This window comes from Lissotriton helveticus, chromosome 12, assembly GCF_964261635.1.
Source record: "Lissotriton helveticus chromosome 12, aLisHel1.1, whole genome shotgun sequence".
In the NCBI taxonomy this organism is placed as follows: Eukaryota; Metazoa; Chordata; class Amphibia; order Caudata; family Salamandridae; genus Lissotriton; species Lissotriton helveticus.
This window is the reverse complement of record NC_136073.1, coordinates 897,785,468-897,809,069: the sequence shown is the minus strand read 5'-3', so window position 1 is coordinate 897,809,069 and position 23,602 is coordinate 897,785,468. Positions and strand designations below refer to the sequence as shown.

The 23,602-nt window shown below is 53.5% G+C and overlaps 1 protein-coding gene and 1 pseudogene across 2 annotated transcripts in view; both read right to left on the bottom strand.

Moving 5' to 3' along the window:
* PCOLCE (procollagen C-endopeptidase enhancer) overlaps positions 1–23,602 on the bottom strand; it is a 234,340-nt gene that overhangs the window by 103,268 nt on the left and 107,470 nt on the right. Inside the window, exon 1 of one of the 2 annotated variants that reach the window (XM_078671254.1) lies at positions 21,751–21,921. The exons of the other annotated variant lie outside the window; for it this stretch is intronic. Coding sequence (XP_078527380.1) covers positions 21,751–21,776 — 26 coding nt within the window. The 5' untranslated portion in view covers positions 21,777–21,921. Of the gene's footprint in view, positions 1–21,750; positions 21,922–23,602 lie in introns of those variants that run through there. 2 annotated transcript variants of the gene reach the window in all.
* LOC144799297 (N-acetyllactosaminide beta-1,3-N-acetylglucosaminyltransferase 2-like) lies at positions 1,248–2,800 on the bottom strand (annotated as a pseudogene).

Sequence of the window (23,602 nt, the reverse complement as noted above, 5' to 3'; positions counted from 1 at the left end):
CCCCATACAGAAAAGCAATGCCGGCTCCCGCAGGATGTGGGGAGCCGGCAAGGACTGGGGGGGGCTTGTGGACCCCCCCACGGCCCCCAACGAGGAAGGCCAGGCCCCGGGGGATGGGGTCCCAGGGGCCAGAAGTAAATATTTTTTTTAAAAGGCAGGCCCCGGGGGATGGGGTCCCCGGGGCCTTAAGGGGGGCAGCCCCCTCCACAAAAATTAAAAAAAAATTGTTGGCCATGCCCCGGGGGATGGGGTCCCCGGGGCCGAAATAGGCCACGGGAGGGGGGCCACGCGGCCCCCTTCCCGATTTAAAAATAAAATAAAAATTATTGGGGGCAGGCCCTGGGGCATGGGGTCCCTGGCGCTCCCTCCCCATATATGTATTATAAAAGGGCAGTTGCATTTTTTATTTTTTTGCTGTGGATGTCACGGGACTCCAGCTGGATTGCAACAACATTTTCAAATCTTTTGTTTCCATTTTGGCCCCAGGATGTCCCTCAGGCTTCCCCCCACCCCAAACCCCCATAGGGCCTAGGGGGTGGGTATTCCTACACTGCCCCCTTATATCATTTTTCTAAAACTTGAGAATAGGGACTAAGTACCCGAGTCCTGCAAAGGTTGCCAGCACATTTTTCTAATGTGCTAGCAGCCAATCACAGGGTTTGCTCCCGCAGGAGTTTGACTCCTGCGGGAGCGAGATGGCCCAAGGGAAAAAAAGATCCCTGGGCCAATCAGAACGCTCTATTTTTAAATTGGTGCTCCAACAAGGCTCTCGCTGACCAAACCATGGAGATATAAAAATATATTCAAACCTGAATTTCTCAAAAACTACTGAACGGATTAACACCAAATGACAAAAAGCACAATCTGCGGACCAAGATCTAGCTTCCTGCCAAGTGTGTTGTAATTCCATTCTGAAGTTTTTGCGGTAGCGCTTCTTAAAAAGTCTATGGAAAATGCATGGGGATTTTGCATTTTGGGACCCCTTCTTTTCTCTGCACCTGCTTGACGGGTCACCTCAAAACTTTGCATGCATAAACTAGGCAAACAGGAGGACTTTTTGGGGAAACGCTTCATGGAGATTCGTCAAAGGTTCTGAAGTTATTAGCAACACAAAAAATTGCATTTCCTGTGGAAACCCTGACATAACCATAACTACCCAGGGAGGAATGTGCTTTAGAAAGGAGGCTAAATACACAGTCGCTGCAAGCGTTTGAAGTGCAAACAGATATCAATCTCTTTGCAGCTCCCTAACAATTTAAATGTCGATCTTGCGACCGACACCAAATCTTAATCATATCTTGAAGATTCCTGCTGCTGTGCCCCAACATGAATTTTGTGTATGAGCAGATGTTCCTTTTCTGTTTATCTTCGATGTCAAATGTTTTTAATACTTTTTGTTTTTCTGGGGCAGGCCCAAGCTTCTGAAGGCACCTCCAGTATATCCAGCATGTATCCTATAGTGGACGCTTTCATCGTTACATTTCACAGTCGCAATGACAGTTTACCAGAGTACAATAGACCTCCTCCCCAGGAAAGAGAGGGTAGGAACCTTCATAAATGCAGTCGGGGATGTAGCACTTAAATTTTTTGTCTCTGCGAGGTCCAGATTTTTTTATTATCTCATCAATTAATTTACCTTTGGCTGTGTCTGCAGGTAAGTAATCCAGGATCTGGCGGGCATTCACAAAAACGTCATCATACTCTTTTAAAAGAAATTGGACGGGAAACAACCTTTACAACGCAACTTTTACCACGCAGCGCCTTTACGACGCAACTTTTACAACGCAAACCATTACAACGCATTGCGCTGGGGGGCGCTCTAGGATAGGGAATAGGTTTAATTTACTGTCCAACACCTTCCCTAGTGTCCACGGGGACTGGAGTTGGAATAGTAAATTAAACTATTCACTATCCAGCGCCCCAAAGCACTATGCGTTGTAATGGTATGCGTTGTAAAACTCGCGTTGTAAAAGCATGCGATGCAAAAGCATGCGTTGTAATGTCATACGTCCAAATTGGACATCAGCACAGGAAGTGGTGACTCACTTCAGGTACAAACTTCCTTTACGCTCAAATGGAGCCTGTGTTGGTGTTGTTCCAAAGAAGAGTGCCTTTATCCGTTTCACGCTCACGCCTCGCTGTGTTAAAGACTGTAGTGGTGGTGATGTGAGGGCGAGACCACCTCTCCCAGTTATCTAGGGGAGATATTCGTTGGGACCCCCTGTATATGATAATAATGGGCTGGACTGGTGTATGCCAGTTCAGCATTAGGGGAGCAAATAAAGAGCCTGGGCCTCCGGGCGTGGCTCAGTTATCTTGCCACTACCTTCAACACTGTGTCCAGCTTGTAATTGTGTGACCGTGGCTAGGCATGTAATCACCCAGCGCAACACCACACTGGTGACGAGGTGGCTACGACTCCACAGCGTACCTGCTGTTTACCTGGCGACACTAGACCTTCAGTTGGCCGCAGCCACCATCCCTGCAGTGCCACTGCCACCTGGCAGGAAGCCTCCACCATGCTGTGTCAACACCGTACCTCCACCTCCATCAGCTGCGCAGATGACCACACGGCGCAACCAACGGATCCCTGGCTGTGAGCATCCCTACCCTTACGCCGCTTCTGAGCGGTGCTTGCTCCATCCTTTTGCCTTGTGCGGCGTCGCAGCCGGAAATCGCTGCAGCGCCCCCTGCTGGAGCCACAGTTGCCATGCGGCGAAGAGCGCAAGGTCCCAGTAGCGGCCTCCACGTAGTGTGCCTGCCTCATCGCCACACCCCAGACAGCAGCTTCCTGGGACATGCCTTGTCTCTACAAGCCCTGAATGCTGAGGCCGGCGCTCCGACATACTGTTGCACGGAAGGACCACCACGCAGCCCTGCAACCCCACAGCACAAACAGTTGGCTGGCCCATGGAGCCCAGAAGGACACAACCTGCTCTGCCCAGAGTCCTCCCAGAGGACTTGCACCCCTAAGCACCCTGCCAGAGCCCCGGCAAGGTCGCACAAGGGCAGGGCCGTTTTCACTGCACGCACAGGCCTGTACCACCGCACCACCGTCTATAAGTGCGCCCAGCACTGCAGCAGCACAGCGTTCTAACCAGACAACCACCACCGCGGCCCTCCACTTACCATCATGTCGTCAGTCTCGCAGCTGGAGCCGTTCACCATCACGGGACCCCCGGCCCAAGCGGCACAATGGAAGGCGTGGGTTGAACGCCTAGAGACCTACTTCGAAGATGACATCCATAAGATCTCCAAGACAGTACGAGACGCCAGACCTCCGAGAAACGACACCACCATGTGTGATGCTATCACAGCACACTTTGAACCCTACGCCAACCCTTACTATCAGCGGTTTCTCATCTGCCAGGCACGACAGCTACCGGACGAGTTGGTAGAGGTCTTCTACGGGCGGCTGAGAGAACTGGCGAGCATCTGCACCCTCCTGGACGAAGATGACGAGGTCCGGGCACAATTCCTTCAAGGGTGCACCTCATCCAAATTGTGCGAATGCGTCATGCAGGAGCATAACATGCCCACGCGAGACATCCTGACGCTGGGGCGCTCCAAAAAACTATCCAAGGCCAGAGCGGCCACATGGACCCCAACTCCGTAACACCTGTCAAGGAGGACCCGTCAACACCATACACACGGAGACGCGCTGAAACAGACCAAAGCTCACCAAACCAGCCCCACACTCAGCCAAGCTAAACCCGGAGAGTTGCAACGGAACCTGCCATGCAAGTGGCAAAACCTGCAGTGTGTGTGGTAAGCAAAACCACTTTTTCAAAGTTTGTCGCTCCTCACAAAGACCACTCCATTGCCCCGCTCATTGACACTGGAGCCACCATCAACTTCAGGGCTGCAAACATCTACCCCAGCCTACCCAATCCACCAGCACTCCTCAGCACCAACGTGCAAGTATACGCATTCAGCAACCGTTCACCATTGAAGTTGTGTGGCATCTTCCAAGCAAATCTCTCTCATGACCCTACTCACCCACGTGCAAAGGTCTACTTGTCTCAGGAAGGGTCAGGGTTCCTACTCAGCTGCCGTACCGCTCAAGACCTCAACCTGATCCAGTTCGCATTTGACAAGCATTTACACAACCTGGACGCCTATTGCAGGATTTCACCCCATTGTTTGAGGGGATTGGGTGTTTGAAAGGACCAGTCATCCAGTTACACATTGACAAATTGTTGGCTCCGATAGCCCTCAGGCACGAAGAATTGCCTTCCATCTCTGGCCGAAGGTGGAGGCCGAGCTCCGACTCCTGGAGAAAGTGGGCATCATCGAACGGGTGTGAGAACCACCGCTGTGGGTATCCCCCTCATCATGGTGAAGAAGCCTAAATGGACCGATGCTGTACGCATCTGTGTAGACTTGAGAGTCCCACACTTAGCAATTAAGTGGGAACGCCTCCTCACACCGACCGTGGATGACATCATCGGTGAGCTGGTAGGATCCAGGTGGTTCTCTAAGATGGATCTCCGGTCTATCTACCATCAAATACCTCTGCACCCAGACTCCCACCCCATCACTACTTTCTCGACTCACGCAGGGCTCTGGAGGTACACCAGGCTCAACTTTTGGATCTCAAGCGCTGCCAAGGTCTTCCAGAACATCATCAAAAACGTTCTCCATGGGCTAAGAGGAGTGCTAAACGTGAGCGACGACATTCTGGTGCACGCTCCCAAGTTGGAAGAACACCTCCTTCATCTCCAAGCAGTCTTCTCCGTCCTCAGAGAATGTGGGCTCACACTACACGAGAGAAGTGCGATTTCCTGCGGAAAGACATCAGTTTCTTTGCCTATCGATTCTCCTATAAGGGCTTTAGCCCTGACAAGGTGAAGGACATCCAACGGGCACCAGCCCCAACCTCTGTCCGGAGTTCGCAGTTTCTTGGGCATGGTAACCTACTGTGGATGGTTCATCAAGAAACTGTCAGACCTAACCAGACCACTCAGATACCTGACCAAAGCCACCAGCCCGTGGACATGGGAATCCGAGCAGGAAGAATCATTCCAGCAAACAAAGGTGGCCCTGTCTGCCGACACCACACTGGTATATTTCAACCCCAAGAGAGAGTCACAGTGCGTAGTGGATACCAGCCCCACTGGCCTAAGCGCAGTCCTAGCTCAGCGACAAGAGTGTGGAGAATGGGCTCCAGTGGCCTATGCCTGCCGAACACTCACACCAACAAAGCAGCGGTACTCACAGATCGAGAGGGAAGTGATCGCAATCCTGTGGGCTGTCGGCCCTCCTACATATACCTGTATAACCACCCCTTTGCTGTCATCACCGACCACAAGCCTTTAATCCCACAATTTCAAGGATCCTTGTTACGCCCTCCCCCGAGGATCGAGAAGTGGATTTTGCAACTGCAAGAATTTCAATTCACTGTCGAGTACCGTCCTGGCACCCGAAACCCGGCAGACTTCCTATCAAGGCACTCTCTACCTGACACATTCCCTGAGGCCGCAGAGGCTGCAGCCACAGAACACTAAGTGGGGATGATCGTAGAAAGATCCAGGCCCCTTTTAATCTCCCTAGAAGATGTTATAGAGGCCACAAAGAAAGACGACTGTGTTCAGAATGCCATCCAAGCAGTCGGGTGATTGAAGGACACTGCAAAATCCAACGCCACTCTGTACTGAGACAGCTCAGTCAATCCTGAAAGGCATGTGTCAGGTTCGCCAGGCGCTATCTGTGACTACTGATGGCTGCCTCCTTAGGGGCCCGCGCCTCGTGCTACCTGAAGGCATAGCCCAGAAAGCTGCTCTCCTAGCGCACGGAGCCCACCAAACGATTGTCATATCCAAAAACCGACTCCGGAGTAAGGTCTGGTTTCCCGGCCTAGACCAAAAGATAGAAGCAGTTGTGAAGCACTGTCCCGTCTGCCTAGCGACTGGTCCACCAGATAGATCCGCGCCAATCATCACTGAAGCAGCTCCCGGTGCCCCGTGGAAGAGGGTGAGCGCTGATTTCGGTAGACTCCCTGGAGGGAAATAACTGCTAGTCATAGTGGACGACTTTTCACATTACCCCGAGGTTGAAATCATTTCCACAATGTCTGCAGCTGAAGTAATCCCAAAGCTCGAAAAGCTTATGGCAACACACAGACTCTTCAGAGCGATTCGTACTGACAATGGCCCGCCATTCACCAGTGCGGAGCTAATTGATTACCTAGCATCCCACAATGTGAAACACCGCCAGATAACCCCACAATGGCCCCAGGCCAATGGCGAAGTGGGGCACCTGATGAGAACCCTCAACAAATTGATCCAAATCGCCCTAGCAGAGAACTGCAACCTGGAGCAAGCCTTGCACCATTTCTTACAAGAATACTGGCTTACCCCGCACTGCATCACTGGTATTTCTCCGAGCAAGCTATGCTTTGGTCGAATTGTGATGAACGCCATCCCACATTACCTTGTGTGGGAAGAAACGCCCAACCCCCCAAATCAATCGGACACCAGAAGAACCCATAACAATGAGGAGGTCTCCTGGAAAAGACACACTTGAGAATGCTCGGTCCTTGTGGAGGACTGTGTGTTGGTGTAAGACCGCCACCCCAGAGGGAAGTTTCGGTTACCGTTTGGACTGGACCCATGGATAGTAGTAGAAGTCAAAGGCACCAAAGTAACCACTCAAAGAGGCCAAGAGAGTGTAACCCGCAACATCTCTCAATTCAAGAAAGTCCCGGAGGACAACACTGAGGAGTTTCCTGTGGCTGGTTCGCCAAGAGAAGCTGTCACAACAAACCCCCCCGATACCGGTGGAGAATGCGATGAATCCCCAAACGCAACAGCAGAGGACTTATGTGCAACGCCCTCCCTCGGCACTTCCCAAAGCTCGGAGCCGGAGCTCCCCGCTATCAGAAGTGCTAGGACCGGATGAACCGATGACCCGCCAGTGTCCTCGCCAATACCCTCAATGCGAAGCAGCCAAGGTCGGTATGAGTTGCGGCACACGCGAAGACTTCCCAGAGGGACAAAGACTTTGTGTCTTGCTGACCAGAGGCGACCGCCAAGCCAGTTGCTTTAGGCGAGTAACGAGGTGTCCTGCTACCAAGTAAGAACGTTCCATGATCATTATGTTGTAACAGACGTTAGCCTGTGAATTCTAGGTGTGCCAAATGTCCGGTTTTGTTTTGTTGAAGTTTGTTTGGTTATTGCCATTTGCTGGTAAAGGAGGAATGTAGTGTTGCTGACGTGAGGGCGAGACCACCTCTCCCAGTTACGTAGGGGAGAGATTAGTTGGGACCCCCTGCTCGTGATAGTAATGGGCTGGACTGGCGTACACCAGTTCAGCGTAAGAGGAGCAAATAAAGTGCTCTGGGCTCCGGGCGTGGCTCAGTAATCTGGCCACTACCTTCAACACTGTGTCCAGCTTGTAATTGTGTACCTGTGGCTAGGCCTGTAATTACCCAGCGCAACACCACAGAGGGTGAATAGCCATTAGTGCGCGGCTGTTTCTAGGCATGCCGTTACTTCGCAAGCGTTTCTACGCATGCGAAGTAACAACGCATTGCTTTTAGTACGCTGCTGTTACATTGCATGCGCAGTAACGCTGCATGCGTAGGGGGCGGGCGCCGCACTTGGAGCTCGTCACGGCGGCCATTTGCTCCAGTGAGGGGTCTGCTGCTGCTTTTCGGGTGCCACTCTCTGTGCCTGCCCTCCTGTCTGCCCACAACGGAGGAAGCCAGAAGGGGAGAAGATTTGAACAACGCGTGGTAAGAGGTAAGTGGGGCTGTGTAGGGTCGTGCAGGGGCTGTGTAGGGTCGTGCAGGGTTGTGTATTGTGTTAGTGTAGTGTAGAGTTGTGGGTGTACTTGTATTAGTGTAGTGTAGAGTAGTGTTGAGGGTTGTGCAGGGTAGTGTTTGGGAGTAGGGACAGGACTGGGGCTAGGGGCAGGGTTGTGATGGGGGCAGTGTTTTAGGGGTTAGGGTAGTGTTGTGGGATTAGTGTAGTATAAACTTTTAGGGTTTAGGGTAGTGTTGGGGGTTGTGTAGGGTAGTGTTTGGGAGTAGGGACAGGACTGGGGCTAGAAGCAGGGTTGTAGGACTTTAGGGTTTAGGGTAGTGTTGTAGGGTTAGTGAGGTGTTGGGTTTTAGGGTTTAGGGTAGTGTTGTGGGGTTAGTGTAGTGTAGGGTTTTAGGGTAGTGTCGGGGTTTGTGCAGGGTAGTGTTTGGGGTTAGGGACAGGACTGGGGCTAGGGGTAGGGTCGTGCTGGGGGTAGTGTTTTAGGGTTTAGGGTAGTGTTGTAGTGTTAGTGTAGTGTAGTTTACTGTTTTAGTGTAGTGTAGTGTCGGGGGATTGTGATGTGTAGTGAATGAGTGTAGGTAGCGGAGTAGGGGAATGTGTTTGTTAGTGTAGGGGGTAGTGATTTAGGGTTTAGGGTAATGTAGTGGTGTTTCAGTAGTGTCGTGTAGGGTAGTGTAGTGTTTTAGATGTGTAGGGTAGTGTATTTTCTATGACATGTTATTCCTTATACTATTTTTATTACTAGGCAAGTTTTTACTTAGCATACCCTCCCACAGTGAGATCCCCAACATTTATTCCTTCGCCCCAAGATTCTCTAATGGTTTGTCTCCGGTCATAATGTGGTGTTGGTGATTTGAAAGCCACCAGACGAAGCGGTTTATTGTTACACTTCTTGGGTTGATCAATCAGCAGTGAACGGTGCTTGCACCTCTTGTAGATTAAGAAGTCTTTATATCTATCTGCGGGGTTCCCAAAGTCCTTCGCTTCCATCAGAACTGCTGAATCTGCGTCACATGAACTCAGAAGCCTTTCCTGCTGAGTTAGATCTCCTCCTACAGCCGTGTTGGCCAACAAGACACCCCAGGGTATTCGCGCACTTTAGAAATTTCATTAACATTAACATTAACAATGACAAACAGGGTGATACCACTTGCCACCCTTGTGTTTCTTGCTCTATCATGCTGTGCTTGGAGAGGGGTTCCTACAGAGCTTGACATGTGGGTCAAATTATTGACCAATGCTCCTATGATCTGACGCGATTGATTATCTTGCCAAAGGGACCACTTAAATGAAATGCTAATTAAATTGTAAACCAGCGGTACAGAAATGAAACGGCAGGATTTATGGTTAGAGAAAAATCTTTTATTTTATGGTTAATAAAAACACTTTACAAATTTAAATTAAAACATTGCGTGCTGAAAGGCAACATTAAAAACGCATCATTGTCAAAAACAAGGAAAAAAAGGTAAATTGTTGGTTCCTGCAAATAACATTAAAGAGAACTTGTTGCTTTCAAATTTCTTAAAACCGCTTTAAAAGATTTTAAAATTTCACTAGTCAGGTGCATGTCTGAAGGATTAAAACATTCTTTGATTGTTGACCGACAAGATCTGATATCTAATCGCCTTGGAAAAGCACATCACCTGGGCCAGCGATGCCTTGCAGTATTTCATGGTGGAGTTTTCGAAAGGCCATATCTCACTATTTCTATGTAGCATTTTAACTTGAGCAATGTTTGCTCCATCCAATAATACGGCGCTGCACCTTGAACATAGCTGTGTGAGTCCAGGGTGAGTGATGTGGATGGGTGAATGCAGGCTTAGTGATGTGTCAAGGAAGGGTGAGCAATGGGTCTATGAGTGCAGGGTGAGTAGTGTGTCCATGTGAATGCACGGAGAGTGATGTATCTGTGCAAGTGCAAAGAGACTTGTCTGGTTACTCACAGAGATGTGTTTGCCCAGCCACCTCTTTCTCAAATTTGCTTGAGAATGCACCATTTGCCCACTCTTTTTTCAAACTTTTCTCGGGGGAACCCCTTGTAGGTGGATCGGGCTCGCTCGCTATGCTCGCCACAGTACAGTAATTACGTCCCACCACTTTCAAATGTCACCAGCCACCACTGAACATAGGAATTTCATGAAGTGGCTGTGTGCTTCAGTGCAAGGCAGTGGCACTCGGAGCTGGCAAGTGCAAGAGCTATCAGTGTCGGCAGGTAGTGTGAGCACGGGGGGCAAGCGAGCCACACATGTACCCACATACATACTCCCACTCACCCATCTACATACATACTCACACCTATATATTCACACATACACACACACACCAATCATTACAAACAAAATCTGCTGTGCAGGGAAAGTGACCTCGGTGGCGGAATGGATTTCTAGGTGGTTCCTGCAGGATTGGGACTGTCGCCTCCTCTCATTGGCTGACCTTGTTATGGGTCAGCCAATGAGAAGAGGCGGTAGTCCCTTACACCCCACATATTGAAATGAGGTCAGCATGGATTTCAATTCACCAAAATGCCAGGGGTAGCGGAAGTGACATCACATGGCCCTTGACCTTCTCTTTCACTCCCACCTTATCACCTACTCTCCTTAACCTGTTCATGGAGCCTCTAACCGAAATTCTGAAATTTCCCAATGTACTATACCACATGTATGCTGATGACACCCAACTATATCTTAAAATCTCTTCCCATGAGGATATCCGTCTACTCAACAAAACTCTGCAAAAAAAAAAAACTGGCTAACCAGAAACAACCTTAAACTCAACTCGTTCAAAACTGAACTCCTCTTAATTACCCCACCAAAAAGATCCCTCGACATCAGAGATTGGATGAAACACTTAACAGTCTTCAACTGCCTCCACACATTATAGATGCCACAAGATCACTAGGAATTACACTTCACAAGAGTCTCAACATGCAAGAACACATCAGCTCCGCCACCAGAGGAGCGAACTTTCAAAGGAGCATTCTAAGAAAAAAAACCTTCCTCCCCTTCTACAACCTTAAGTCAGCAGTGAAAGCTCGAGTTATTCCCAGATTAAACTATGGGAGTGCTACCCTATGTGGTCTGCCAAGATCCAAGTTGGCTCCACTAAGGGCATCCCTTAACCCCTTCCCTGTGGCGGTAATTCCCCCACGGTGCTGTGGGGGGGCGGGGGTGAGAGCGGCGCCACGGTGCTCGTGACGAGACCAGCTCGTCATGAGTCACAGTGGAGCTGTGCTCATGACAAGCTGGTTTCGGCATGACCCCGCCCACTGATTAATTCGCCCGCGGGGAATCAATGGCGCGTGGGCGGAGCGGAGCTCATTATGACTTATGACTAGCTGGACTCGTCATGAGCACCGAAAAGGTTAACTCTGGGAGCGCTGATGTGCAGTTTAAAATAATGCCGTTGGAAATGATGCCGCTATGCCTCTGCAATTGCCGCTAAAACAAGGTAAGGTTAAGATTCAACAGTAAAATACACATTTAAGTAAATATTCAATTACATGCTAATACATCAGCCCCTTCCTTACACAACACAAAACAAAGCTCAATCCAGGGTATAATCACGCAGTTTAGCAGGCAATTTGATTGTGCTACAAAGGTGTAAATTATAATAGTGCAAAATTATATTATATAGTACATATACTCCACCGGTAATGTCCAAGTTGAGTGGACATTACTCCTGACGGCCCGGGGTACCGACGGATAGAGCGGGGCCCCCTTCCCTGAGTAATGAGCCAGGTAGAGGTGAGGGCTACACCCAATTGATATGGGTTTCGGTTAATGTACCAGTAAAACCACTCAACTTGGACATTACCGGTGGAGTATATGTACTATATAATATAATTTTGCACTATTATAATTTACACCTTTGTAGCAGCAGCTGTATTTGTTTATAGCCTGGTCCTGAAGAATGCCCCGATACAGTTAGATCTTCGCGAGGGCAGAAACATGTCGACCTTTCGTTTTGTTTGACGTCTTGAATATCTTGAACGTCAACATCCTGCTTTTTAACAATGTCAAGGGGACTTGATGAATAAAGTTGCGATAAGTACTCCTTAGTCATTTTTAGAACACCACTTTTTTCCACTTTCATTTAGCGCTGCACTTTACTCACACTCTTTTTGATCCTCTCACCTTTTCAAGTGAGTCTATGGATGTGAGCAAGCTCTATGTGGGTTAACCAGTCATCCTGTAGCCTTCCTACTAGTCAAGGTTTTTCCGATCAAACATATAGATCGGTTTTCCTTGGTGGGATGGTACCTAAACCCAGATGATGAGACATCACTTCGGGTGATTGATGGGTCTTGGTATAAGGATATCTTGCTCCCACTCCAACAAACTGGTACCCTAGTTTTTGCTTCATTCGGCTGTCTCACTTCTCTCTCACTCTGTCTGTGTAGACCCAGGGTGTTCTGTATTGAGTACCTTTCTTGCATGTCCTTCGTCATGCTGAAGTTTAAATATTTCCTGTTTGGAACCTTTTTTCCACACAACAGTCTAAAATGAACGACGTCCAATCAAAATGCGCTTGTTCGCAAGTTAAAATCTGCATAATTTGATTTTTTCATGCTCAGAGGAGATTGTCAGCCCATTTGCTGCACTACTGAGCGCCAAGAAAGAGGGAGGGGGGGATACATAGTTCGGGGTGGTATAGGTGGACAATACAATTCAAGTGGTGAGGGGGGATCGGGCAGACGGCACAGACCCCAGAATCGACATGTACCACCCGCTTGCTCCATTAGCCATCCCAGGACAGTGGCCCTTGACAGGCACAGGACAGAGACTCAATGATATGGGGCCGTGCCGGATAAGCTGATTTGCCGAAGATGCTAGTAGGGCCAGCCAAAGAGTAAGAAAGTGAGCATCCCAATGGCAGTCTTCAGTCTCAATCGGTGTAAGAAAAGCGAATCGTAAAGACAGCAACACTGTTAGAGACGGAGCGGTAACATGAACTACAGGTTATCCAGCACGCTATACTAAGTACAGCATTGGAGCGAAGCCCATTTTTGAAAAGGGACTACTATCAGGCCACAGAGCAATAAAGTAAAACAACAGCATAGAGTGGGAAAACAGTATCAGTGTGGTAGAAGTACTCCCTGATATCTAGGAACTGCAAGAAATTCTGCTCTCCCCTTCATCCTGCCAGTTACAAATTTCTAAAGTAACAGGTCCTGAAGAAGCTGGCAAGAAAAGTAAAGTAAGCCATCGAAACGCGCGTTGACCAGTCTGAGTGAAACGCCCCAGCTCTCAGCACAGCATTTGAGGGTTGAGTTCCTCATCCCAATGGTTTCATCTGTGTATGTAGTCTGGTTCTGGGGTGGATAGTATGTATGTATAGAGTGTAAGTGATGTGGATGTGGAGTGAGAAGAGGCATGAAAGAGTATGGGGGATTGTGAGTTTGGATATTCCAATGAGTAAATTGTAAAGAAATATAGGTCTAGAGGGATACTACTTATATGTAGTTTTTGGCCCTTGAGCCCTTGACAGGCATAGGCTGGCCCTTGAGCCCTTGACAGGCACAGGCCGGCCCTTGAGCCCTTGACAGGCACAGGCCGGCCCTTGAGCCCTTGACAGGCACAGGCCGGCCCTTGAGCCCTTGACAGGTACAGGCCGGCCCTTGACAGGCGCAGACGCGGTCTTCGACAGGAGTAGACGCGGTCTTCGACAGGCATAGACAGTGTCTTCATCAGACATGGTCTTCGACAGACACAGACGTCGACAGATGCGGCCCTCGACAGACGCGGCCCTCAACGCAGGCAGGCACTCGAAAGACGCAGACCCTGTCCTCGACAGGCCAACCCTCGACAGACACAGGTCGGCCCTCGACAGGCCAGCCCTCGACAGACGCAGGCCGGCCCTCGACAGGCCAGCCCTCGACAGACGCAGGCCGGCCCTCGACAGGCCAGCCCTCGACAGACGCAGGCCGGCCCTCGACAGGCCAGCCCTCGACAGACGCAGGCCGGCCCTCGACAGGCCAGCCCTCGACAGACGCAGGCCGGCCCTCGACAGGCCAGCCCTCGACAGGCGCAGGCCGGCCCTCGACAGGCGCAGGCCGGCCCTCGACAGGCCAGCCCTCGACAGGCGCAGGCCGGCCCTCGACAGACGCAAGCCGGCCCTCGACAGGCCAGCCCTCGACAGACGCAGGCCAGCCCTCGACAGGCCAGCCCTCGACAGGCCAGCCCTCGACAGGCCAGCCCTCGACAGGCCAGCCCTCGACAGGCCAGCCCTCGACAAGCCAGCCCTCGACAGACGCAGGCGAGCCCTCGACTGACACAGGCTGGTCCTCAAAAGACGATGTGACAGGATGACCTTTGAGCAGATCAGCCCTCGACAGACACAGGCCAGCCCTCGACAGATGCAGGCCAGCCCTCAACAGGCCGACCCTCGACAGACGCAGGCCAGCCCTCGACAGGCCAGCCCTCGACAGACGCAGGCCGGCCCTTGACAGGCCGGCCCTCGACAGACGCAGGCCGGCCCTCGACAGACGCAGGCCGGCCCTCGACAGACGCAGGCCGGCCCTCAAAAGACGATGTGACAGGATGACCTTTGAGCAGATCAGCCCTCGACAGACATAGGCCAGCCCTCGACAGATGCAGGCCAGCCCTCGACAGACGCAGGCCGGCCCTCGACAGACCAGCCCTCGACAGACGCAGGCCGGTCCTCGACAGGCCATCCCTCGGCAGATGCAGGCCGGCACTCGACAGGCACAGACCAGCCCTTGAGAGACTGGCCCTCGACAGACAGTGTCCAAGCAACTACTGAAGCCCAGGGCAGCACAAGGACCACCCGTGAAGACGCCCATCTCATGACATGCCCAGCTTCTCACCCTGTCACGGTACCCTGCTAGGGGCAAGGAGAGGCGGTGCGGTGTGTATGTGAAGGGGATCCTGGAGACCCCCAGCGCTCTCCTCCCACTAGAACTGGCTGCACACAACGAGCTTCAGGGACAAACTGCCAGCGTGGGAGGGCGCAGGCCACATGTACTTTGATGCAAGCCAGTGTGGACCCGCATCAGGTGAGAGCCGAAGGCTGACATCCTGATCCAGCAGGTGACAAGGTCCACTGCAGCTAGAGGGCCCTAGCACACCACATCTGTCTAAAAACGAGAGCACAGGGTGGAGAATAAAGACTACAGCACAGGGTGCAGCATGCCTGTGAATCCTGCATGAGGTGAGGACCAAGATGTGACATCTCTGATCAAGTAACGAGATGGTACAATGCTGAAGAGCTAATTTTAGGGGGTTGGGCATCTGGGACACCACATCTGCCAAAGGATCAGAGCAGAGGGGCGGCACAACACGGCTCTATGCATTAGATGGACAACAGGCAATCACCAGTAGTTGGAAAAGCAAAGGATGTCTTAGCCAGAAAAGACTACATGAAAAGGGACCAGAATACCCAAGTCATCAATCCAGGTCTTTCAAGTTCAACTAAGCAATGTGCTGAGGCTTCCCAGCTCACCTGTTCGCCATACCCCATCCCAGTTCGCCTGTTCCCATCCCAGTCCGCCTGTTCCCATCCCAGTCCGCCTTTTCCCCACTCCCGATCCAGAGTCCGCCTGTTTCCTACACCCAGCCTTAGTCCACCTGTTCCCCACAACACACCCTAGTCCACCTGTTCCCCACAACACACCCTAGTCCACCTGTTCCCCACAACACACCCTAGTCCACCTGTTCCCCACAACACACCCTAGTCCACCTGTTCCCCACAACACACCCTAGTCCACCTGTTCCCCACAACACACCCTAGTCCACCTGTTCCCCACAACACACCCTAGTCCACCTGTTCCCCACAACACACCCTAGTCCACCTGTTCCCCACAACACATCCCAGTCCACCTGTTCCCCACAACACACCCCAGCCCACCTGTACCCCACAACACACCCCAGCCCACCTGTACCCCACAACACATCCCAGTCCACCTGTACCCCACAACACATCCCAGTCCACCTGGAGTAGTGTGGCTCACTGGTTAGAGGCGGCAGGCCTGAGAGCAGAAGTCAGCCTGGGACCAGGGTTCAATTCCCGACGCGGCAGGGTCGTGGACCTTGGTCAGCGGACTCGATAATTCTCGCTTCGGTGCTTACTCTAATCAGGGGTTCCACTCGGCAACTCTGGGCATTAGCTTGCCTAATCTCCACAACGGCCCCACCAATTCCGGGGATGCCTGGCCCCACCTTGGGGACTCCCAGCAAGGGACCATCCCACAGGGAAAGCCAGGACGGGTTCCCCAGAGTTATACAGCGCCGGGACGCCCCGTTGCTGGGGCAGCTGTGCGCTTTACAAGTATACTACATTTACATTTACATTTACCCCACAACACATCCCAGTCCACCTGTTTCCCAATCCCACATCCCAGTCCACCTGTTCCCCACAACACGTCCAAGTCCACCTGTTCCCCACAACACATCCAAGTCCACCTGTTCCCCACAACACATCCCAGTACACCTGTTCCCCACAACACATCCCAGTCCAGCTGTTCCCCACAACATATCCCAGTCCACCTGTTTCCCAGTCCCACATCCCAGTCCACCTGTTCCCCACAACACGTCCCAGTCCACCTGTTTTTCACAATCCCACATCTCAGTTCACCTGTTCCCCACAACACGTCCAAGTCCACCTGTTCCCCACAACATATCCCAGTCCACCTGTTCCCCACAACACATCCCAGTCCACCTGTTCCCCACAACACATCCCAGTCCACCTGTTACCCACAACACATCCCAGTCCACCTGTTCCCCACAACACACCCCAGTCCACCTGTTCCCCACAACACACCCCAGTCCACCTGTTCCCCACAACACACCCCAGTCCACCTGTTCCCCACAACACACCCCAGTCCACCTGTTCCCCACAACACATCCCAGTCCACCTGTTCCCCACAACACATCCCAGTCCACCTGTTCCCCACAACACACCCCAGCCCACCTGTTCCCCACAACACACCCCAGTCCACCTGTTCCCCACAACACACCCCAGTCCACCTGTTCCCCACAACACACCCCAGCCCACCTGTTCCCCACAACACACCCCAGTCCACCTGTTCCCCACAACACACCCCAGTCCACCTGTTCCCCACAACACACCCCAGTCCACCTGTTCCCCACAACACACCCCAGTCCACCTGTTCCCCACAACACACCCCAGTCCACCTGTTCCCCACAACACACCCCAGCCCACCTGTTCCCCACAACACACCCCAGTCCACCTGTTCCCCACAACACACCCCAGCCCACCTGTTCCCCACAACACACCCCAGTCCACCTGTTCCCCACAACACACCCCAGTCCACCTGTTCCCCACAACACATCCCACTCCACCTGTTCCCCAACACATCCCAGTCCACCTGTTCCCCACAACACACCCCAGCCCACCTGTTCCCCACAACACACCCCAGTCCACCTGTTCCCCACAACACACCCCAGTCCACCTGTTCCCCACAACACACCCCAGTCCACCTGTTCCCCACAACACACCCCAGTCCACCTGTTCCCCACAACACACCCCAGTCCACCTGTTCCCCACAACACACCCCAGCCCACCTGTTCCCCACAACACACCCCAGTCCACCTGTTCCCCACAACACACCCCAGTCCACCTGTTCCCCACAACACACCCCAGTCCACCTGTTCCCCACAACACACCCCAGTCCACCTGTTCCCCACAACACACCCCAGTCCACCTGTTCCCCACAACACACCCCAGTCCACCTGTTCCCCACAACACACCCCAGTCCACCTGTTCCCCACAACACACCCCAGTCCACCTGTTCCCTACAACACACCCCAGTCCACCTGTTCCCCACAACACACCCCAGTCCACCTGTTCCCCACAACACACCCCAGTCCACCTGTTCCCCACAACACACCCCAGTCCACCTGTTCCCCACAACACACCCCAGTCCACCTGTTTCCCACAACACACCCCAGTCCACCTGTTTCCCACAACACACCCCAGTCCACCTGTTCCCCACAACACACCCCAGTCCACCTGTTCCCCACAACACACCCCAGTCCACTTGTTCCCCACAACACACCCCAGTCCACTTGTTCCCCACAACACACCCCAGTCCACTTGTTCCCCACAACACATCCCAGTCCACATGTTTCCCACACCCCAGTCCACCTGTTTCCCACACCCCAGTCCACATGTTTCCCACAGCCCAGTCCACCTGTTTCCCACAACACATCCCAGTCCACCTGTTTCCCACAACACATCCCAGTCCACCTGTTCCCCACACCCCAGTCCACCTGTTCCCCACACCCCAGTCCACCTGTTCCCCACACCCCAGTCCACCTGTTTCCCACACCCCAGCCCAGCTATTCCCCACACCCCAGCCCAGCTGTTCCCCACACCCCAGCTATTCCCCACACCACAGCCCAGCTGTTCCCCACACCACAGCCCAGCTGTTCCCCACACCACAGCCCAGCTGCTCCCCACACCACAGCCCAGCTGCTCCCCACACCACAGCCCAGCTGTTCCCCACACCACAGCCCAGCTGTTCCCCACACCACAGCCCAGCTGTTCCCCGCACCACAGCCCAGCTGTTCCCCGCACCACAGCCCAGCTGTTCCCCGCACCACAGCCCAGCTGTTCCCCGCACCACAGCCCAGCTGTTCCCCATCCTTGCTGTTCCCCACACCCCAGCCCAGCTGTTCCCCACACCCCAGCCCAGTTGTTCCCCACACCCCAGCCCAGCTGTTCCCACACCCCAGCCCAGCTGTTCCCACAACCCAGCCCAGCTGTTCCCCACCCCTGCTGTTCCCCACACCCCAGTCCAGCTGTTCCCCACACCCCAGCCCAGCTGTTCCCCACACCCCAGTCCAGATGTTCCCCACACCCCAGCCCAGCTGTTCCCCACACCCCAGCCGTTCCCCACACCCCAGCCCAGCTGTTCCCCACACCCCAGCTGTTCCCCACACCCCAGCCCAGCTGTTTCCCCACACCACAGCTGTTCCCCACACCCCAGCCCAGCTGTTTCCCCACACCCCAGCCGTTCCCCACACCCCAGCCCAGCTGTTCCCCACACCCCAGCTGTTCCCCACACCCCAGCCCAGCTGTTTCCCCACACCCCAGCTGTTCCCCGCACCCCAGCCCAGCTGTTTCCCCACACCCCAGCCCAGCTGTTCCCCCACACCCCAGTACAGCTGTTCCCCCACACCCCAGTACACCTTTTCACAACTCTACAGTCCAACCAGAGGGCGATGGTTGGACTTGTCTCCGAGAAGAACAAAACACCATCACAACTTCTCCACTAGTTGCCCATGTATCAAAGCATGAAGCACAACACACCCATTACCAGAGTGAAACCAAAGATCACCCAACCATGCCCCTATAACGACCCCTCTTCATTTCCCCAGGAGAGGTCAGGTCCGGAGTGTGCATGGGGCAATGGAAACCATCACACACGGCCAGGTGCATCAACGACCACCCAAGGCCGTAGTGCTCAGGTAAGAAGGCCAAAGGTGCCTCTCCTTCACTGTGTCTGAGGCAGACCAATCCTTGGCTGAGCTGACCCAGCCTCAGCTCAGAGATGGCATCAACTGGGCAGCTTCTGGTGCCATCTCAGACCAATCCTTGGCTGAGCTGGGCCAGCCTCAGCTTAGAGATGGCATCAAGTGGACAGCTTCTGGTGCCATCACAGACCAATCCTTGGCTGAGCTGACCCAGCCTCAGCTCAAAGATGGCATCAACTGGACAGCTTCTGGTGCCACCACAGACCAATCCTTGGCTGAGCTGGCCCAGCCTCAGCTCAGAGATGGCATCAACTGGACAGCTTCTGGTGCATCACAGACCAATCCTTGGCTGAGCTGACCCAGCCTCAGCTTAGAGATGGCATCAAGTGGACAGCTTCTGGTGCCATCACAGACCAATCCTTGGTTGAGCTGACCCAGCCTCAGCTCAGAGATGGCATCAACTGGACAGCTTCTGGTGGCATCACAGACCAATCCTTGACTGAACTGACCCAGCCTCAGCTCAGAGATGGCATCAACTGGACAGTTTCTGGTGGCATCACAGACCAATCCTTGGCTGAACTGACCCAGCCTCAGCTCAGAGATGGCATCAACTGGACAGCTTCTGGTGGCATCACAGACCAATCCTTGACTGAACTGACCCAGCCTCAGCTCAGAGATGGCATCAACTGGACAGTTTCTGGTGGCATCACAGACCAATCCTTGGCTGAACTGACCCAGCCTCAGCTCAGAGATGGCATCAACTGGACAGCTTCTGGTGGCATCACAGACCAATCCTTGGCTGAACTGACCCAGCCTCAGCTCAGAGATGGCATCAACTGGACAGCTTCTGCTGCCACCTCAGACCAATCCTTGGCTGAGCTGACCCAGCCTCAGCTCAGAGATGGCATCAACTGGACAGCTTCTGGTGCCATCACACACAGAGGACTGGCCACAACCGAAGGTACTGCAAGGCATGCATCTTCGAGATCCCCACTGCCCCCATACAAACCCCACCCACACAAAACAGGCCCTGCTCAGTGATCTAATCCGGTTTTATACAGTCTGCTCGAGAGACCAATTAAAAACAATACTGAGAAACACGAGAATGCACAGATGGGACGGGGGTCGGAGAGGAGCCAGGGGAGTGTGCCATAGAGACAATAGGGTGCCCATGACTGGAGGGTCAGTGGGTGCCCATGAAGGGCAAAGCGGATGGGTGCTAGGGAAGGCAGAGGAATGGCAGGAAGAAGGCAGAGACCTCTCGGTGCAGAGAGGAATAGAAGGGAGCCAGGAAGAGCATCTGGAGGTGTCAAGCTATAGCTGAAGGGTGCCCTTTTAGGGGGAGGGCCAGAGAGGACTAATCAAAAAGGGCACTATGATGCCAATGAATGGGGTGAAGCATGGAGGTGCCTAAAAAGGAGGAAGCAGATGGGTACCAGGAAAGATGGCAATGGCTGCTGAGTGCCAGGAAAGAGCGCAATGGGGAGAGGGAGGTGCCGGGGTGGCAGAGGCTGCCAGCAGGGGGTGCCATCTAAGAGGAGCAGAGAGCACTGATGAGGGGGTGGTAGAGGCCTGCAGGGGAGGCAGGGGGTCCAGGAGGCCTTAGTGGTAGAGTGAGCAGCGCAGGAGCTGGCAGATGCTGGCAAGAGAGGAGCAGGGGGCACTGATGAGGGGAGGTAGAGGGTGGCAGAGGCTGCCAGCAGGGGGTGCCACCTGAGAGGAGCAGAGGGCACTGAAGGTAGGTGGGTGCCAGGGAGGGCACTGCGGTTAGGAGTGAGGGGTGCCATCTAAGAGGAGCAGAGGGCACTGATGAGGGGGTAGAGGGGTGGCAGAGGCTGCCAGGAGTGGGTGCCACCTGAGAGGAGCAGTGCCAGGGTGGCAGAGGCTGGCAGGGGGCATTGGTGGTAGAGTGAGCAGGGCTGGCTCTGGCTGGCATGAGAGGGGGGCTTTTGGTGCCACCTGAGAGGAGCAGAGGGCACTGAAGGTAGGTGGGTGCCAGGGAGGGCACTGCGGTTAGGAGTGAGGGTGCCATCTAAGAGGAGCAGAGGGCACTGATGAGGGGGTAGAAAGGTGGCAGAGGCTGCCAGGAGTGGCAGGGGGTGCAGTGGTCATTGGTGGTAGAGAGAGCAGCGCAGGCTGGCATGAGAGGGTGTCTTTGGGTGCCACCTGAGAGGAGCAGAGGGCACTGATGAGGGGGTAGAGGGGTGGCAGAGGCTGCCAGGAGTGGGTGCCACCTGGGAGGAGCAGTGGCCAGAGTGGCAGAGGCTGCCAGGGGGAGCAGGGGGGCATTGGTGGTAGAGTGGGCAGTGCAGGGCTGGCACAGGCTGGCATGAGAGGGGGCTTTGGGGGCCACCTGAGAGGAGCAGAGGACACTGCAGGTAGATGTCAGTGAATGGGGGGTGACCAGGGAGGGCTGTGCAGACAGACAGGTGCCCCTGCAGGGGGCAGAGGTGCAGGGGGGTGCAGGACCCGTCCCTCCCCTCCCCCCCCTCCTCCACCCTCCCTCCCTCTCCCCAGCCCCCACCTACCCGCAGCGCCGACAGGTCGATGTCATCCAGGCTCCGGGCGGGCGCGGGGTCCGCCATGGCTGGGGGGGGGGTTAGGTGAGGGGGGGCTCCTCCGAGGCTCGCGGGGGGGCCGGGGCTCCCTCACTGGGGGGCGCCCCCGGGGCACAGCCCCCGCTCCCTCCGCGGCCCCATGGCGGGGGGGGTGGGGCGCTGTGGCTGAGGGCCGCGGTCCTGGGGGGCTCCTCCGGTCCTGGGGGGGCTCCTCGGTGGCTCGCGCAGACTCCCCTGCACCCCGATCCTCGCTGTCACTGACAGGCGGCCGGCGGAGAACAAGCCCCAGCGCCCGCAGAAACAAGCCCGAAGCAAGCCGCGCCCAGGCAACGACGCGCGCGCGCTGCACAGCGCCGGGCCGCCGCGGGCCCTCCACCAGGAAGGAACCGCTACACTGGCATCGAAAGCCGGAGGGGAAAGACCGCGGACAGGTGCGTGACCCGCGCGCTGCCGCATACCAGGAAGGCCCGGCTTCACCACTGCGAGAGGCCATGAAACGGGAGGCCTTCGCCTAACGCGGCAGCCATCTTGAAATTGCAATGTTTATCGGGTGTCCATGGAAGAATGGCTGTGAAAATGACGTCACCCATTGCTGGCACCTTTTAAACGTAAGTACTGCTGACATCTTTGACCTACTATATTTATATGGTAAACATTCCCAATATATAGTTAAAGTAGTATTCTTTTATGGGTATTTTTTTAAATAAAACTGACACCCGAAAATGAAAAACCTGTGCTGTGTAAAGATGTCTATTTTTCTGGTACAAATTTTAACATTTGCTCCGTACCTTCCGATGGAAAAAGCTTTTTTATTGAGCTGAGGGCTCTCTTTCAGTACTGCAGCAGGTGCCGCCGAACTCTGCGCTTCTACAGCGGATAAAATGGCGGCGGCTCCCCCTGTCATGTGAGAGGCTACCATGTTTGGATCAGGCATAACACAGGCACGTCTGCTAACCACTGAGAGAGGCGGCCATGCCAGAGTCAGGCAATCTGCTTGTCACTTTCAGCATTGGTTGCACTTGAACTGAACCCTTTGCTGCTGTTGGAGCTAGGGTTCTTTTGGACTGAAAGACATTAAATATTGTGTCATTCCACACACGGTAGGCAGGGGTCTCGTACCTTAGAAGCACACATAAGTGTTTACCTACCTCAGGAAACCCTGTTGCTGCTCAATCCATTTGGCACACACTGGATATATAGCATGTGGCTGTCAAATTGGTCTACTCCATCCTGGATCATAGCTGTCATGCTCACCCTTTTCTTATTGTCTCTCACCCAGATGGCGTTTCCTCTCCCCCTACTCCTCCTACCTCTCCCCCTCTTTTCTCTTCCTACTCATTTATATTGGTGATGAAGCAAAGCTTCGCATTTGCGACTTGCTTTTGTCATGAACCTCGTCCATGTATAACCAAATAATAATTTGTACGTCTTACTAACGTTTATTTCATGTTTAAAACGAAATCAATGAAGCTTGCCTATGTGTATTCCTAATACAACTAATTTGAGTTCTAAAAATGGCCGCTGCTTTGAAATAGTGTCTGCGCATGCGTCAGTCACACTCACGTGTCCTGACGTGTTTGCAGGTTTGGAGGGAAATAGTTGCGCATGCGTAATACATAGCTTTGCCAGTAACGTGGTACTGCTCGTGTCACTGCTCTTGTGCTCGTATATATGTAGCTAACATTTACACTGCATAAGTATATTTCTTAGTGATAAGTCAGAAATACAAAACCCTGTGATGTGTTTTCATAACGTTATTTCTATGTATTAATTTGTTCTCGCTTACTTTTCATGTACCGCGGGAAATGGGGGTCTGACTGAG